The 16,690-nt window shown below is 38.4% G+C and overlaps 1 protein-coding gene across 13 annotated transcripts in view; it reads right to left on the bottom strand.

The window, feature by feature from the left end:
• SGCE (sarcoglycan epsilon) overlaps nucleotides 1-16,690 on the bottom strand; it is a 69,516-nt gene that overhangs the window by 45,892 nt on the left and 6,934 nt on the right. For 7 of the 13 annotated variants that reach the window (XM_058725056.1, XM_058725057.1, XM_058725060.1 and 4 more), the window contains exon 2: nucleotides 6,540-6,647. The exons of the other annotated variants lie outside the window; for them this stretch is intronic. In XM_058725056.1, the coding sequence (XP_058581039.1) occupies nucleotides 6,540-6,647 (108 nt within the window). The remainder of the gene's footprint in view (nucleotides 1-6,539; nucleotides 6,648-16,690) is intronic. 13 annotated transcript variants of the gene reach the window in all.

Here is a 16,690-nt window from a genome sequence, read left to right as displayed (position 1 = left end):
TTATAGCATATAACTTCGCAATTATCACAAGGATTATTTTTAATGGCATATGCGTGTGTACAGGCACGTACAAAGTCCCTTCTCTACAAAAAAGTCCAAAGAACACTTACCAGACCTTTTTCTGCATCACCAAGAACAAGTGCACGGTTATAAAATAAACTAGCTGCTGAGTGTGAGACCCTGCAAGTCCCAGCGAGATTTAAATCTGAAAGCTGTCTCTCCACTGAAATCTCTGAGAAGAAAGTCATAAAGTATTGTCAGTATTCACATCCAGGTGGCCTCTGTTAGGCACCTATTATGTGTATATCTCTCTCATAGATGCTTTATCAACAAATTAATCATTCTAAAGGGTCCACTTATATCATCACTTTCTAACTTTTAAGGTTTAATAAGACACAGTAAATTCTCACTTTACCAGGAGACCCAAGGAAGGAAACAGTTCAGAGAGCTGAGTTTTCTAAAGGATGGAGTCCATCCTTTTTCATGATGGTACAGCATCATCATTTGGCACATCAATTATTACACTCTGCTCTATTATACAATGACGTCCTTATGGACCGTTTGGTTACCTTGTCATTTACTGATCACACACCTCCGCTAGTGGGTCCCAGTCTGCTAATGCTTTTTAAGGTTGTGTGTTTTATAGATTTTCTGTTTTCTCATCTGCAGACAAGTTGTCAGCTGTCATTTCTCATTGCTATCGGTATGTTTCCTATAGCAGCTTCTCTATCCCTTCTAATTTGCTGCTATTAATCTGCTGCATGCACGTTTAGAAACCAGACTACCAAATGAGGTGGCGTTGTGTGTTAAAGTAAGAACAAATTCGTTCTGTCTTAACGCACGCGGGGCTCTGCTAGATGTGAAAAACAGGAGCCTGCATTTGCCGCATCGATTTTGGCCACCTTTTGTGGCAGATTTCCTGGTCCTTAGTTGATGCGGTATACTTCTGAATAGATGATCTTACTATAATTGGGACACAGCCATTATTTGAGATGGCAGCGTAAATTCCATGTATTAAATGCATTCAGAAATAAATAAGTGTACCATAGAAAGTCTTAATTCAACCCATACATTATGTAAACACGAACTGTCAAATCAAAATGAATGGATTTAATGTGTTGTATAAAATAATTTCTTACATATCTGCTGTGTGGGAAATATACTGCATAATTTAAACAAAGAGATCTATTGATTAAGTGATCTATTACCTTCAGCAATAGCTAAATCAGCCTAAGAATATTATAACGCACTATAATTGATAAGTAATTTATTATTAAGAAATTAAAGTCTACTTCTAAAAGCATTTCAATTTTGTTAATTTGCCTCTCATGTTCAGAGAGTTTTAAGACATAAACTGTTCAATGGGAAGCATGACAAGAGTGCTTTAACTGAGTGAAAATTACTTAAATAAGATGGTGCATATTTCTCAACTGTTCACATAGCACTGCCTGAAAAAAACTGGGGGTAAAAATGTTGAAGAAGACTTTTAAGTACGTTTAAGATGAATGGTAATACTGAACAGCCATTTATCTGGCACAGCTTTGAAACTAAACTTTTGCCTAAGCAATGAGACATTCCGATTCCTCAAAATCCTCTTTACCTTAAATCCTTATGCTAATCCTAATGTTAAGAACCAGGATATCATTTTAAAAGAAAGTTACGTAAAAAATACAGTTGCTAAACTTATTATATGGCCATCCCCGGTAATTAAAACTTATAAGTACTGTCAGGAAAAAAAATTAAGTTTGGTCTTATACTTTATGGCTTTACCAGCTAAAAGGCTTGGAGCCCCTGAACACACAGCACCACAAGAAGCTGCTACCAATGAATCCGGATTGATTCTAAGAGATGAAACTCATTTGCTGTCTCTGCCTCAAGAGAACTCATTTCAGGGTTTCAGAGTCCGATATATTTATTGTTTCCTTCCCAATTTATTTTTTAATGTATTATTTCTATAGCCAAATTGAAATTTAATTACTAACCTAGATAATTGCTGTAGAAAACTATTCTGAGGAACATCAGTATCCAGCTAGGTACACAACCTTTCTGTGGGGTTTCTTTTCCCCCTCTCACTAAGATTTACCTTATATTTGATCAATCCAGGTTTATAAATCCTGTCTTGGAATCAAAAGTTTTTCTCAGCAGTCTGCCCTTCACCTGTGAGTTTACTCAACATCAAAGTACTGCAGGCCATTCATTTGGTGGTGGTCAGCTACTGTTTTTATTTCAGTCACAGACCATGCCTAGGCTGTAGAATTCATCACAGGGAAGGCATTAAATTGCTTTTTTAACTTCATTCCTTTAAGAGATAAGGCCACTTTTCTTTACATGAGGTAGAAGAGAAACACTGCATCTTTTTCTACAAAAAGCAAAAGGTTTGTTTTTCCTCCTGACCAAAGCCACTTACCGAAACTATTTTTCTACACTGGAGTGAAACGTCTTGATTTTCCATATAATGATCACATGTTTTTGTTTTGTCCTGTTGTTTTTTTCTTAAATGTCAGTTGGAAAGTGGTTGCAAAACATTGTTAATTGGTGATCGATGAACTTAGTCTCGTGAACGCTGCTGTTGAGAAGGGCTTTAGATGTCATCCTGCCTGAGCATGCCAAATATATTTCTCTACTAAAGACAGATCATAGCATTACTTCCTACTTGGATATGGCCTCAGCATTCTTCTCAACCCAGAATTCCTGACAGACACTATCAATCGGAATTGGCATGCACTTGCCCCCCTGGAGAGTTCAGTCCTTCATTTTATAGATAACAAAATTGAACCCAGACAGACAAAATGATAGGTTCAAGCCTACAGGAGGAGTAAGAGGAAAGGATGGGACTTGAACCCAGTAAGTCATGTATTTTGTTGATTTGGAAGCATAAGGTAATACATTTGGTGGTTGTCTGTACCTTGTTATTATTACGATCTACTACAGCAAGCTAATTATGTTGCATAATGCCTGCACTTTCTTAATCATCTCTTCTGTTTGATGACAAACCAGAATTTGTCCGAGTTCATTCTTCTATTTAGTGAAGTTACCGTAATAACACTGCACAACGGGAAGAAGTGAGTTGACAGTCACAACTCCAAGAAAGAAACAGACCTGAAGATTCTTTTGTTTAAAGAAAGAAACACACTTGAAGTTTAAAAGGAGACATTTCAGCTGGCATTACCTGAGCCTAGAAGAAGAAACTCATATCCCTGATAGATGGTCTTTTGAAGTCCTGGAACTTTGTGACTCTTCCTCCTACATTTGCCACCTTTCAGAGGCAAAGAAGAATATATATTTTCAGCCATAGGAGCACTTCCTGCTCCTCTCCAACCACAGAGGAAAAGAAGTCATCTAGAGAGATATTTCCATCTTCAAGGCATGCCAGTCCTTGACTGTCAGTAAGCTAAGGAGGAGCTCCTTTAAGACAGCAGAAGAGAATTCTAGCAAATTATTCAGAGTACATATGACTTTATTCCCAAGAAGGTCAAATTAAAGTTTAAGTTTAATATTAAATAATTAGGAAATCAGTACATGATTGTTTTGACTTTCTCTAAGGAGAAAGTTTGTTTCTTGTTTCTTAGGGGAAAAAATAATAAAAGTTTATCAGTAAACCTAAGGCTCACCCATTTTGGAAAGTGAGTCGTGTTAAGAAAGAAAGGAGAATTTGAAAACATTTATCTAAGTGAAGTATATGAATGAGTAATGTGAAGGCTTATTCCTTTTTTATTTAAATTATTCTGGGATAAATTTTAAGTTCCTCTACCTCCACCCTAGGGGAAAAAAAAGGGAATCTATATTTAGAATGCTCTTTATGATTTTTGTAATTTGTGCCAAGATAGAATGATGCCAACTGTGTGGCTCTGAGACTTCAAATTCTTCAAAATCCTATTTACAGAAGAGATACCATCCCACTGCTAAAATTTAGGACACAGCATTATTTTAAAAGGTATAGAAAAAATACAATCACTAAACTTACTTTACTCTATAAATGCTCTTAGAATGTTTTGTGCTCTCTTGAAATTGCCAAAAAGAGATGATTGAAATTCACGGTCAAGAACATCTCAAAGAACATTTGATACCTGAGGTAGCATTTAAAACGGCCTTGCTCTATGAACCACTAGAAACAATTCTCTTCGTACAGTTGATAAGGCATCATTCTCTGTATATTTTGATAATACAGAACTATAGTGATAGTATTTAAATTGGATGAGAAGACCAGGGAGGGAAAAAAAGCTAAAGGTTGAGTTCAAAGAAACTGAGGATGTGGTATCTCAGTAGATTTAGGATGTATTGATCACTTCTATTTTGAGAACTGTAATTATCACTCAAGTTCCAAGGAGAAAATCAGTTTGGGATCCAATGAGAGCATGAAGTTTAAAAGAGGAGGAGACAAGTATCTCTTGAAGATTCTGGAGAATGCTGCATGCAAAGATCTTGGAATCGCACATTTTACTAAGAAAGGACCACAGCAGGGGCACCTGGGTGGCTCAGTCGGTTGAGCGTCCGTCCAACTTCGGCTCAGGTCATGATCTCGTGGTTCATGAGTTCCAGCCCTTCATTGGGCTCTGTGCTGACAGCTAGGGGGAGCCTGGAGCCTGCTTCCGATTCTGTGTCTCCCTAGCTCTCTGCCCCTCCCCCACTCATGCTCCGTGTGTGTCTCTCTCTCTCTCTCTCTCTCTCTCTCAAAAATAAATAAACATTAAAAAGAAAGAAAGAAAGAAAGAAAGAAAGAAAGAAAGAAAGAAAGAAAGAAAGAAAGAAAGAAAGAAAGAAAGAAAGAAAGCACCACAGCAGATGACTCATCGGGGCTCAACAGCTTACTGTGGAACACCTTTTTGGCAAATCAAGTAGGAAATGGAGGGACATGCTCAAAGATAACAGGAGTTCTAGAGATCAAAGTGAAAGAGAAGAAACTGAAGAAAAAAAGAATGGATGAGTGTAAATTTAGTGCAGAATGGTGTGAAGTCCAAAGGGAGAGTTTTTGGTGATCTCATGTGGGGCACCAGGAAGCAGAGCAAGTCCCAAGGCCTCGGGAGATGAAGAGATTTCGTACATTGCAGATGGCAACACCGCCGAGAGTCAACTGGGGCCGTAACTAGGAAGATCAGAAAACAGGAAGAGGGGATATGCCTAAGAAGCTGAGGACCCTCAGCTTGAGCAAGGAAGCAGCCAGATACTGATGATCATCATGGGTAATTCCCTTGAAGAAACCAGGAGGAATCCCTTCAGAATATCTAAGGAAGGTGTGGGGAAAGGACTCTGAGATGATGGGCTTCGGTCCTGGAACAAATGCATTTTTTAGTGCTTTTTAAAACAAAGTTTTGTGATCTTCTCATGGGAAGTTATTGTTATAAAACTCTATGTTTTATTATGGATATTACCAATCAAAATTCCTTTAAAAATGCAAAGATATTTGCGGGTTTGTTTCAAAAACAGCAGAGTAGAAAATTGGAAGCCTCTGTCTTACTGTGAAACAGACCTGGAAGTGGATGATTCCAGCTAAGGAATAATTTGGCGCTAGCTGGAATAAAGCTAGTGACCTCTAATTTTAGAGCTGTATGAAGAGAGTGAGGTAAGCCAGGAATCATTCCTACAAGGTACCCAGGATTTGTTATATGGCAGTAAAGCCATTTTTATCACATAAAATTACTTCTCTTCTAAACACATTTTTAAATTGCTATTTTTATAGACACTTTGGTTGCCCCAAAGTTATGGAAACCAGGCTACATGCAAACATGCAGGAGCACATATAGCCAAAATTGTGTATGTGCATATGTGTGGTTGGGGTGGGGGTGGTGGGCAGAGATCTTAAAGGCAAATAATCAAGAAATGTTAAGTGAAAGCTTATGATGATAATCAGCATTTTGAAAACAACTCATCTTTTGGTTATTAAGTAAGTCTTTTTCTCCCTGATGAAATGCATTATTTCAAAGGTCCTGGCATATTGCTAATGGACACATTTATGATAGGGAAGAAAAAATTTAGGAAAAAAAAATCATCCAAGGGTCAGGTCATCTTTCCAATAGAAAGTAAGTGCCATCTAATTATTTAATAGCAAAACATATCAATTTGGTTTTGCAACAACAAAAAAATCAGTTAAAAAACCATCCACAATTAGCCAAAATATTTTATGACCATTTTTCTAAGGTTGAATAAATACTGTTTTTAAAATGATTTATGTTAAATGTGCTTCTTAATGTTTTTCAACGTTGTAAATAAATTGTTATAATAACCACACTGGGACAATTTTTATAAGTGGCAAGGTAATGACTGGATAAGGGTCACAATAGGTTAAAAACAAGAATTATTTTTAGTTAAAAAAAAAAGGCAAACTACAGCAAAGGAAAAAAAAATTTAGAAAATAATGGATTAAGAACATAGAGGATCAGAAGTTTTAGAAGATTAGGAAAACAAAATCTGATTTTTTTCAGACTGACTTACCAAAAAAAAAAAAAAAAAACCCACACAAGACTAAAAAAGCAAATGGGATACTGGAAGCGAACATTTAATTGACCCCCCAAAGGGGATTTAGATTTACCACCTAAACTCACCATCTTTCTTCCCACCAGTCATTTTTCTGCTGAAAATATAATTGTTGGCCTGTTTGGTCTTCCAGTTAACTGTTCCATTTATGCCATCAGCACAGCTTAATAAAAAAGCTTTTCAGAATAAAACAAATGCACAAAAAATGAAATTAATGTCACATTAAAATGACTATCACAGATCAGCTACTATTAACTGGGATTAGATTCCTTTCAGCCCACTAGCTGTTTGATTCCATTTAATAAATATTTGTTGTGTGTCACCACAAGGAATATGTAAGGATATAAGGTAAACAAGATACAGGTTCTGCAACTCAACAAGTCCACAATCTTCAGGGATTGATCATTCATGTACACAAATATGAATGAAATATATATGCATATAATCATTACACATATACACAGTGATAGAGAAGTACTACAAAACCCTCAGGAGGGAGCCATAATCCCTGGATAGGGATGCTGTGATAAGTTTAAAGTATGTTTTACATTTTACAGTTGAGGGGGCGCCTGGGTGGCTCAGTCAGTTAAGCGTCCCACCCTTGGTGTCAGCTCAAGTCATGATCTCACGGTTTTGTGGGTTCAAGCCCCACACTGGGCCTGTGCAGCTGCCAGCACAGAGCCTGCCTGGGATTCTCTCTCTCCCTCTTTCTCTGCTCCTCCCCCACTCACACTGCAAAAGCTCTCTCTCTCAAAATAAATAAACATTAAAAAAAAAAAAAAGAAATTTTACAGTTGAGTTTTGGAAACATTACATTGGCAGAAATGAGCAGAATTGGGATTAGGGGCTAATAAATAGGAGGCTATCTCTGGAGTGTAGGGTAGCAGTGAGCCCATAAATCAGTGGTTGAAGCAAAAGGAAAATAAAGCTGGGGCCAGTTACATGACATCATGCAGATAATACTGAGAAAGTTTTCAAATTGCCGCATGTCGGTTAGTTAAAAGGGGAGTCAAAGATGGTTTTGACTTTTTGAACCAGAATGACACAAAATAGTGATACATTAGGAATCCCCCCAAAAGGAGTCAGTTTTAGGAGGAAGATGACAAATTTAATTTGAGATATATTAAGTCCGGGGTATCACTTGGAATATCCAGGTGAAACCGTCTAAGAGAAAGATCGAAATAGAACTCTGGTTCATAAGAGAACTTAATGGGGTTTCAGATACAGATTGGAAATTCATCCCCAGAGGAATGATTATTGAAGCCAAAACCCCAGCATAATTCTTTAAAGAGACCATGCTCCCAGGTCACATGCACTAGGCACCCTCATATACCAAGGCGATCTGGAGAAGATACACCTTCGTGTTCTTGAGCCATTCATCTATTCTATTTCCCATCATCGAACCACCACTCTTACTGCTTACTCCCTCATTTTTCATCCTTACCTTTTTTTTAATTTTTTTAACATTTATTTATTTTTGAGACAGGGAGAGACAGCATGAATGGGGGAGGGTCACAGAGAGAGGGAGACACAGAATCTGAAACAGGCTTCAGCCTCTGAGCTGTCAGCACAGAGCCTGACGTGGGGCTCGAACTCACGGACCGCGAGATCATGACCCGAGCCGAAGTCGGATGCTTAACCGACTGAGCCAGCCAGGCGCCCCTCATCCTTACCTTTTAGACATGATATTCGGGTACGATTTTCCTAACTACAACATTGGGTCTCCAACACATTCTCCCTTCCTCTAACCATCTCAGGTATGTTCCCTCTGGGTTCAGCTCAGTCCAGGAATCCCCCAGGGTATACCCTACAATTTTGTCCTAGCTTCTGGAGCTGAAATATAGCAAGAAGGAACGCACAAAGAAGTGGCATGGACAGCAAAGGCAGAAGAACATGGTAATAAATACATTTATATAGCAAGCACAGAGGATGATTCAGCAAAGAGCAGCAGAGGCAGTCAGAGAGGTTGGACAACTGAGCCTGAAGTGTCACATATGTCAACACAAGAGATATCAAGGAGACTGAATCAACATCCTCACATACTGCAAAAAGGTCAAAGAGAATGAGAGTTTAGAAAAGACTACTAGTCTGTGTAAAATGAGAAGTTACCGGGGACTCCTTGAAAGTGGAGTTGCAACAAAGTGACAAGAATAGAAACCAAACCGCAAAAGGTCAAGATATAGATGCAGCAAATATAGTTAATCTTAAGAACATTGGCAGGGATAGGGGAGCAAAGAGATTAAATGATATGATAGACGGCGACATAGCAAGGCGGAGAGAGGGCAGGTTATCTGAGTGTGGGAAAACAGATTTTGTTCAGCTCGGGAAAAGACGCAAGGAGACAGGCAGACTAAGGATAAAGAAAGGGAGCAAACCTGATGAGACACAATGCAAGAGAAACTAGAATGGGCGAAACCAGCATTTACAAGTAAAGAAAATACCTCACAAATCAGAAACTAAGGACAAGTGAAGATAAAAACATCAGCAGGAGTACAGGAAGCTTCATGTTGAAAGGGGTTCCTCACCCTAAGAGATGAAATGTGTATTTCCTTTTTAAACTGAATTTTGAATAAAATTCTGAACTTTAATTAAATGATGAGAAATACTGAGTTCCCTTCCAAAATGGAAAAAAAAGAATACAATTCAACACCCAAGTTATTAAAAACTAACAAAGAGGCAAACAAAACCTCAGGTGAACATTTCAGTGATGCCTGCAGGTAGAAATCAAAGGCCCTAGCACCCCAAGCAAATAAATGATTTGATGGGTATTTAATTTTTAAAATATGCAAACTTAAGTGTACTAATTTTATATCTACTGAAAGACCAATCTTCTGGATGATCCTTCTAAGAAATGGTTGATTTGCTTAATAACTGAAGTATGTCCTTTTATTTATTTTTATTTTTTTTAGGCAGGCTTCACGCCCAGCACAGAGCCCAATGCGGGGCTTGAACTCATGACCCTGAGATCAAGACCTGAGCTGAGATCAAGAGTCAGACCCTTACCTGACTCTGCCACCCAGGTGTCCCAAATTGTTTCCTTTTAAATCTAGGTGAAAAACACAGTCGTTACTCCCTAAATAATTTAAGCTAAAATAGGATCAGAAATGTCCATGGCCTCTTGTGGCCAAATATCTCCCCCACCCCCACTGCATTCTCTTGATCACTGGGTTCCAAAGACTACATTCTGGTCACAGAAGAATCATGTGGGCAACTCTCTAAAAATACATATTCATACCCCCAAAAATTCGTAACAAAAAAATGTTTTAAGCACATATTCATAACTCCAACGTGGAGAGTGTAGGTACGTGGGTTACACAGTTTTATCAGGTAATTCTCATACACAATATGAACTCTAGAAGACTGAGAGAAGACCTACAAAACCCAAGGGTATATAGGATATTCACTGAGTCACATCATATGTGCCAAATGTAAGGCTGACCATAGAACTGAAAACTTTATCCACTCCTACCTCCACTTTCCCATGGATTGGAAAGTTACCATAAAGAACAGTTTGGAGTGACGGGGTCAGTTAAGCATCTGACTTCACCTCAGGTCATGATCTCACGGTTGCAGAGTGTGAGGGCTGTCTGCTGTCAGTGCTGAGCCTGCTTTGGATGCTCTGTCCCTCTCCCTCTCTGCCCCTCCCCTGCTCACTCATGCTCTCTCTCTCAAAAATAAATTAGTATTAAAAAATTTTTCTAAAAAAAGAATGGTTTGAATATCCAGACAGCACCCCTTTTGTTCCCTCCTTTATTCTAGCCCAGTAGTTCTCAGACTATGTATGCATAAGAATTGTTGTTCAGTAAGGGAAGGGAAACAAAAATAACATAAAAACAGGGAGGGGGACAAAACATGAAAGACTCTTAAATATAGAGAACAAACAGAGTTACTGGAGGGGTTCTAGGAGAGGGGATGGGCTAAATGGGTAAAGGGCATTAAGGAATCTACTTCTGAAATCATTGTTGGATTATATGCTAACTAACTTGGATGTAAGTTAAAAAAAATTTAAATAAAAATACAAAAAAAAAAGAATTGTTCAGGGTTATAAACACAAAACTACATATATTGTACTTTATGGGTGATTTAAAGAATATACTAAGATAACTTAAATCCATGGGATTTTTATTTCTTCCACTCTGTCACGTCCTTGCCAGGTGAAGGACATTGCTTCATTGCTCATACGTTCTAGGTCCTATATAAGGGTAGTCCAGTTGGCTTTTACAAGATTCAAAAGACAAATTTGATTGGTGCCTCAGTCATTAAAAAATAGAAGCAGTGTAAGAGTTTAAACACATTCCACCAGCATCATTCTATTTTAAAGCCAGCATTGCTTTGAGCATATTCATTTTTTTTTTTAAAAGTTCAGAGTAATCCATTTAAAGTTCCACTCTGACCACAGAAGACAGTAGTCCAATAAATCTAAATAAAAAGACAACTTTTTTATGACTCTACTCGCCAGACAGTGTCACTAAAGGCAAGGCACAACGCCACGGATGGTGTGCCTGCTTCCACATTCAAGTCTCACACCTTGAGGAAGAAATCTCAATAACATGGAAATAACTATTTGTTTTTAATTGTGTGTCCAAGACCATGGATCCAGTTGACTAGCTTCTTGTATAGAAAATTACTATAATCTGTGCAATGACAAATGCAGATATTCGCTGAAAAAAGCTACCATTTTAAAGTTTGATTTTTGTTAGAAAAGGACCAAAGCATTTCTTTTTCTGTGAGAACAAATTTCCTTAGTTAGCATGGGAAAACACAACTCAATTTAAGAATATTTACTCTATACATAACTTATCAAGATTAAATCTAATATGCAAAAAAATTTCAACCTGTATGGACCGGTTCTTGGACTCTTTCCAAAGATAACAGACCATCCTCAGAAATCTTGAAAGAAACTCCACTGTCCTCACTGGGTTCATGATAATCTGTGCAACAATTGTACCTGGATGTGAGTTTTGCTCTGATGCATAAACACAAAAGCAAAGAATAACATGCTTACTGCATTTACACTGCCCAAACTAAGAAGACATTCACATGATTAGCTGGCATACACAATTTAACCAATTCCTCAACAGCTCTCTCTCAAAAATCATCAAAGTCTGAATTAATCCAAAGGTGGCTGGCATGCCCTTAAATTCCCTTGAAACTATATAATACTTAAAGTTCGTCTTAAGATTCCATGATTTATTCTGAGTCTTGTAGCACCATGACTGACTACATTTCATCTGGCCTGGAGCAAGCACTCTCCAAAGAGACATTACTCTTTCCCAAACCTGAATAATTTGCGGACTTGAGGAGGTGGGGTTTGTTATTTAATAAAAGCAATTGAAGAGCTGTGAATGGTGACTGATTGCTGATGAGCTAATCAGAATGTCAAGGGAAAGAAATAATAAATAACGATTTACTCTGCCATTGCTGTCCAAGTAAACAGCAGGGAATGCCAAATGAAATTTAATCTGATTAACACACTCACCTTAGAACCAAACTGTCATGTCTTTCTCTGTCCACTGTCTCCTCTATCTCTTTTCATATTTCACTTGAAGGGGGCACAGACTTTGTTTTCATAAAGTAGATAGATAGCTCATGTCCCTGACATCTGTCTGCTTTCCCCACGTCGCTATGCTGCTTCCTGGCCCTCTGTATCTTTTCTTCCCTTCCTTTATGCAACATCCTTAATACTTTTAAAATTGTCTCTTATATTAAGATGTCTTCATATTCTTCTCTCTAGAAATGTGCATTGACATTATCATTAGCTACTGCGTTTTGAATAATAAGTGAGAGGCACTACACTAAGAGTTTATACATATTAACTGATAATCATTACATTATCAACTATGGGAAGTAGGTATTATTAGTTCCATTTTTCACTGAGGATAAAAAGACTTGGGAAATTATGGAACATACCCTGGATCATAAGTTTACTAAGTGGCAGAGTAGGACTTTGAACTTATTTCTTGGCTTACTGCAAAGTCCGTATCATCTACTCCATCAGTACTAACCCCAAATGGTTAAATGGAAAAGCAATTTATAAACTACATGCTTTTAAATGTATTTTGAAATATTATTACTAGTACATCATCTTCAACTTATTTTTCTTTCTAGAAAAAGTAAGTTTCCCTCGACTGCTGGATTAGAAATAACTAGCAATGAGGCAATGCCCATAAAAATTAATTCCATGCATTATGTGCATGATTGCACACATGGGCATGCACGCACGCACACACACACACACACACACGATTCATTAAAAGAGGAAAATTAAAAAGTTGGAAACTATGGGGGAAAAAGGCTTTGCTGAGAAGGACTATCCACTCCAACCTCAGGAAAAGATCCTCTAAAGAGAAGTGTAACAGCAGGATTTTAAACCTACGGATGCCAAACTAAGAAGCCTCCAAACTTTGTTAAAATAGGAGTCCAGCAGGGTAAAACATAAGTACTTATTAAATATGTTTGAAAATTATTTGAATTTTATAATTTTAGCATAAGCAAGGTAAGATACTAGTCTTTGGAGTAAAATAAGGTTGGAATACAGAAAGGTAGTGTTTTGTATCAGAGTCTCTGAAGATAAGAGTGGGTTGAAATCCCAGTTTTTGTCCACTGAGCAAGTTATGCAATATCTCTGTACCTCAGTCTCCTCATCTGGTAGGGACAGTATAGTGCCCGCTTCATAAGGATGTTGTTAGTATTAAACGATACATTTAAAACCCTCAAAAGAGTGCTTTGCACATAATGATGTTCTCAGAAAAATGTGAGCTATTATTACATTTAATCTTCAACTAATATGCAGGAAATCTTATTTTTTTTAAATTTGTTTAAAGTTTATTTTTGAGAGATAGAGTGAGAGACAGACAGAGCAGGAGTCGGGGAGGGGCAGAGAGAGAGGGAGACACAGGATCCAAAGCAGGCTCCAGGCTCTGAACGCAGGGCTCAAACTCACAGCTGTGAGATCATGACCTGAGCCGAAGTCAGCGCTCAACCGACTGAGCCACCCAGGCACAGTGAAGGAAATTTGGGATTCCTTTAAACGTGATTTCTTAAAAAGTAGACACTTAAATGAAAGAAAAAATGTGACAATTGGCATTACAGACTTAAGCTTCTCTTTTTTGTTCTCATGGTCATAAGACACATGAAAAGTGATATTTCTAGAGCTGCATGTAGTAAATGCTGGAGGCTGCTGATGAGCAGAGCCAACAGCCCAGGAGCTCCAATGACCCCCCAACTCCATGTGGCCTCCCAGAGGACTAAGATGATGGCATTGGCCATGGTATGATGGGCGAGAGCTGTAGCCTAATCCTTCAGAGGAAAGCCAGATGTAATTAGAAGCGAGTTCTACTGATACGTGCTAGCTCTGACTCTCATAAACTCTTAGGTGTTTTGTTTTGTTTTTTCTGAGCAAATAATACAACAGAAGCAAAATCTGCACAGGCACAAGAATCAACTTTGCATCATACATATCAAAATTGGGGCGAAAATTAAACACCTAATAAAAGAAGTGTTGATTTGATAGAATAATGGAAAAGGGACAGTTGTCCACTTCTCTTAGTAGTTTTACTCCTTTGCTCAAATAGCCTGACCAAAGCACATACTGGGTTTCCACTGCCCGGAAACAGGACTATCTGTGTTCCATCTCAGAAGCGTTAGATGGATAAGGAGCACCAGTGGGACCCTTAACAAAAGGGATGCATAATATATGTACTAGTTATATGCACCATTATAATTTAATGTCCTGATCTGCAAAATGTTGGATTATTTTGAAATTAATAAAATTAGCAAAAGGCAGAATACAAAATAGTATGTAGGCTATGTGAAATCTAGTGTAATAGTGCAATCTAGTGGAAAAGGATTAAAAGGCAGAGTGTAAGAGCTACCAGGTTAGGGAAGTCAAACTGTCAGGAAAATGCTGTTAAAAACACAAAAAGTACAATGCTTACAAGATTTTCCAATTAAGAAACCTCTGAAAGAGAAAGACTCTCGTATCAGTTGTTTACTTGGAACTGTCATTACTTTTCTTTATTGTACAAGCCCTGTATCACCACTGCAACGTATTCAAATAGTATAACCAGGAGGGTATAAAAAATCAAAATCCCCTCTCCCCTATCTGTGGCCTCCCTCCAGTGCCTAGGGCATCCATTCCCAAAGGGCTTTACACCTTTTCACATCTATGCACATACAGACATACGTCTGTGCACATACACACGTGCATATACACACCGTACTCTTTTCCACATAATGTGATCACAGTGTCTTCCCTTAGCATAGATCTTGAATATGTTTACGTGACATCACATCTGAAGGCTGCATAGATAGCTTTATGCCGGTGTGGCTCAATCATAATTTACACATCAGCACCTCGCACTCAGCCGTCCAAACTAGAACTCCTGATCTTTCCTTTAAAGCCTGGACCTCTTACCGTGTTCCTCATCCCATGAATGGCACCCCCATTCATCCTCCTAAATATGACAGAAATCTAGAAATCGTCCCTGACATCTCCTCCTGCTGATCCCCGCGGCCAATTCAATCCACGAGACCCACTCCCGTTGCTATTTACTCCTCAAAGTGTCCCTCCCAGCTTCATCCCCGATAGCCACACCAGCTCAGGAGGTCTCCAACTCCAGCCTGGATTACAAAAGTAGCCTTGGAAGGAGTGTGCTGCAAGCCGTTCTGACCCCTCCAACCCCTTCTTCACAAAGCAGCCAAAATGCTCTTTGTGAAATGCAAATCTGATCGTGTCCTGCTTAAACCCCTCCGAAGACTTCCCCTAGGTTTTAGGCTGAAGATTACACTCTTAAATGCAGTCTAACAGGTCCTGCAAACTCTGCTCCTTGACCTGCTAGCTGGCCTCCTTTTGTGTTGGGCTCCCTCTTCTCTGTCAGCTCCAACTCCACTGGACTTCTTCCAGCACCTTTTATTTGCCAAGTCAACCTGCCCCAGGGCCTCTACAGAGCTCTTCTTTTACCTCAAATACACCTTTCCTCTTCATCTCACTAACATTTACTCACCCTTCAGATCTGCATACTTCCTCAGAGAAGCCTTCCTTAATCCCCCTGCCTGGCTAAATCCGTTACTTAGAAATTCTAGTAGTGTTTGTAGCGCTTATCACAGATCGAAGGGCACATTTATATGTGTGATTATTTGATTTATCTCTGTCAGCCCCACTAGTGTAAAAGATCCTTAATGGTTGGGACCCTATAATCCCCAGCATCTCAGAGGGGACTCAAAACCAGTTGACACCCCCAGAAAATAAATAAATAAAAGAATTTTTAGTAAAGATGACCACTCCTTTTTCTAATTTTTCATTATTGCTATCAACCCTACAATAAACATCCTTATACTTTTACTTTTGAGCACTTTCACAAGTGTACCTATAAGCTAAACTCTTAGAAGTAAAACAGCCAGATAAAAAATAACCTTTCAGATTTTGATAAGCACATGTAGCAACCTGTTCTGTTTCCACTTCTGCGGTACCGGCCTTTGATTAGAATCAACTCTATAGCTAGAGAAAATGACAAATGTTAAAAGTGCTACACTGATTAACTATTTCATGAGAGAGAAAAACCAGCATCATTTAACCACATGTCTTACCAATTTGCTAAGGAGGAAAAAAAAAGAAAGAAAGAAACAGAGAAAAACCCCAAAAGAACACCAGGGCTATTTTTTTTCTTTTCTCCTGCATTCCAAGGTAAAAGATCAACTTTACATCTATGACTATTGCTGAAGAAACCGGAAGCTAAAATATTTCACTTTAACTACTATAGGAAAATTAACTGCGATCTCTCCTTTCAAATTCACAATAACCCCAGATCTCCATAATAATCAGAGTGGTGACCAGATGAATGAGTGAAACACTGAAGAACGGGGAAGAATTTACACCAGAGCTGCCTAACTCCTAAGCATTTTTGAAATGAACAGCTTCATTTGTCAGAAAAGAAAGTCTTCCTTCCGAAGTCACAACAGATGCCCTGGCAATTCCCGGGGTACAGAATGCTGAGGATCTATTCTCAAAATCTGATTAGTCCAAGGCAATTAAGTAGAAAGTGAGACATGCCAAAGATGAGCTCTCTGTAAGCAATAAAGCACATTTAAACCGCTATTGCATACATATTGCATAATGATTCTCAGATGAAGATCAAAAGAAAAAAAAATTCTACCCAAGTGACTCTAGAAGAAAACAGCACTTTAGCTTTACCCACGTTATTTTTCTCCAGGAACATGA

The sequence above is a fragment of the Neofelis nebulosa genome, chromosome 4 (genome assembly GCF_028018385.1).
Source record: "Neofelis nebulosa isolate mNeoNeb1 chromosome 4, mNeoNeb1.pri, whole genome shotgun sequence".
Taxonomy (NCBI): Eukaryota; Metazoa; Chordata; class Mammalia; order Carnivora; family Felidae; genus Neofelis; species Neofelis nebulosa.
The sequence above is the reverse complement of the archived record's forward strand: the minus strand, read 5'-3'. Positions and strand labels throughout refer to the sequence as shown.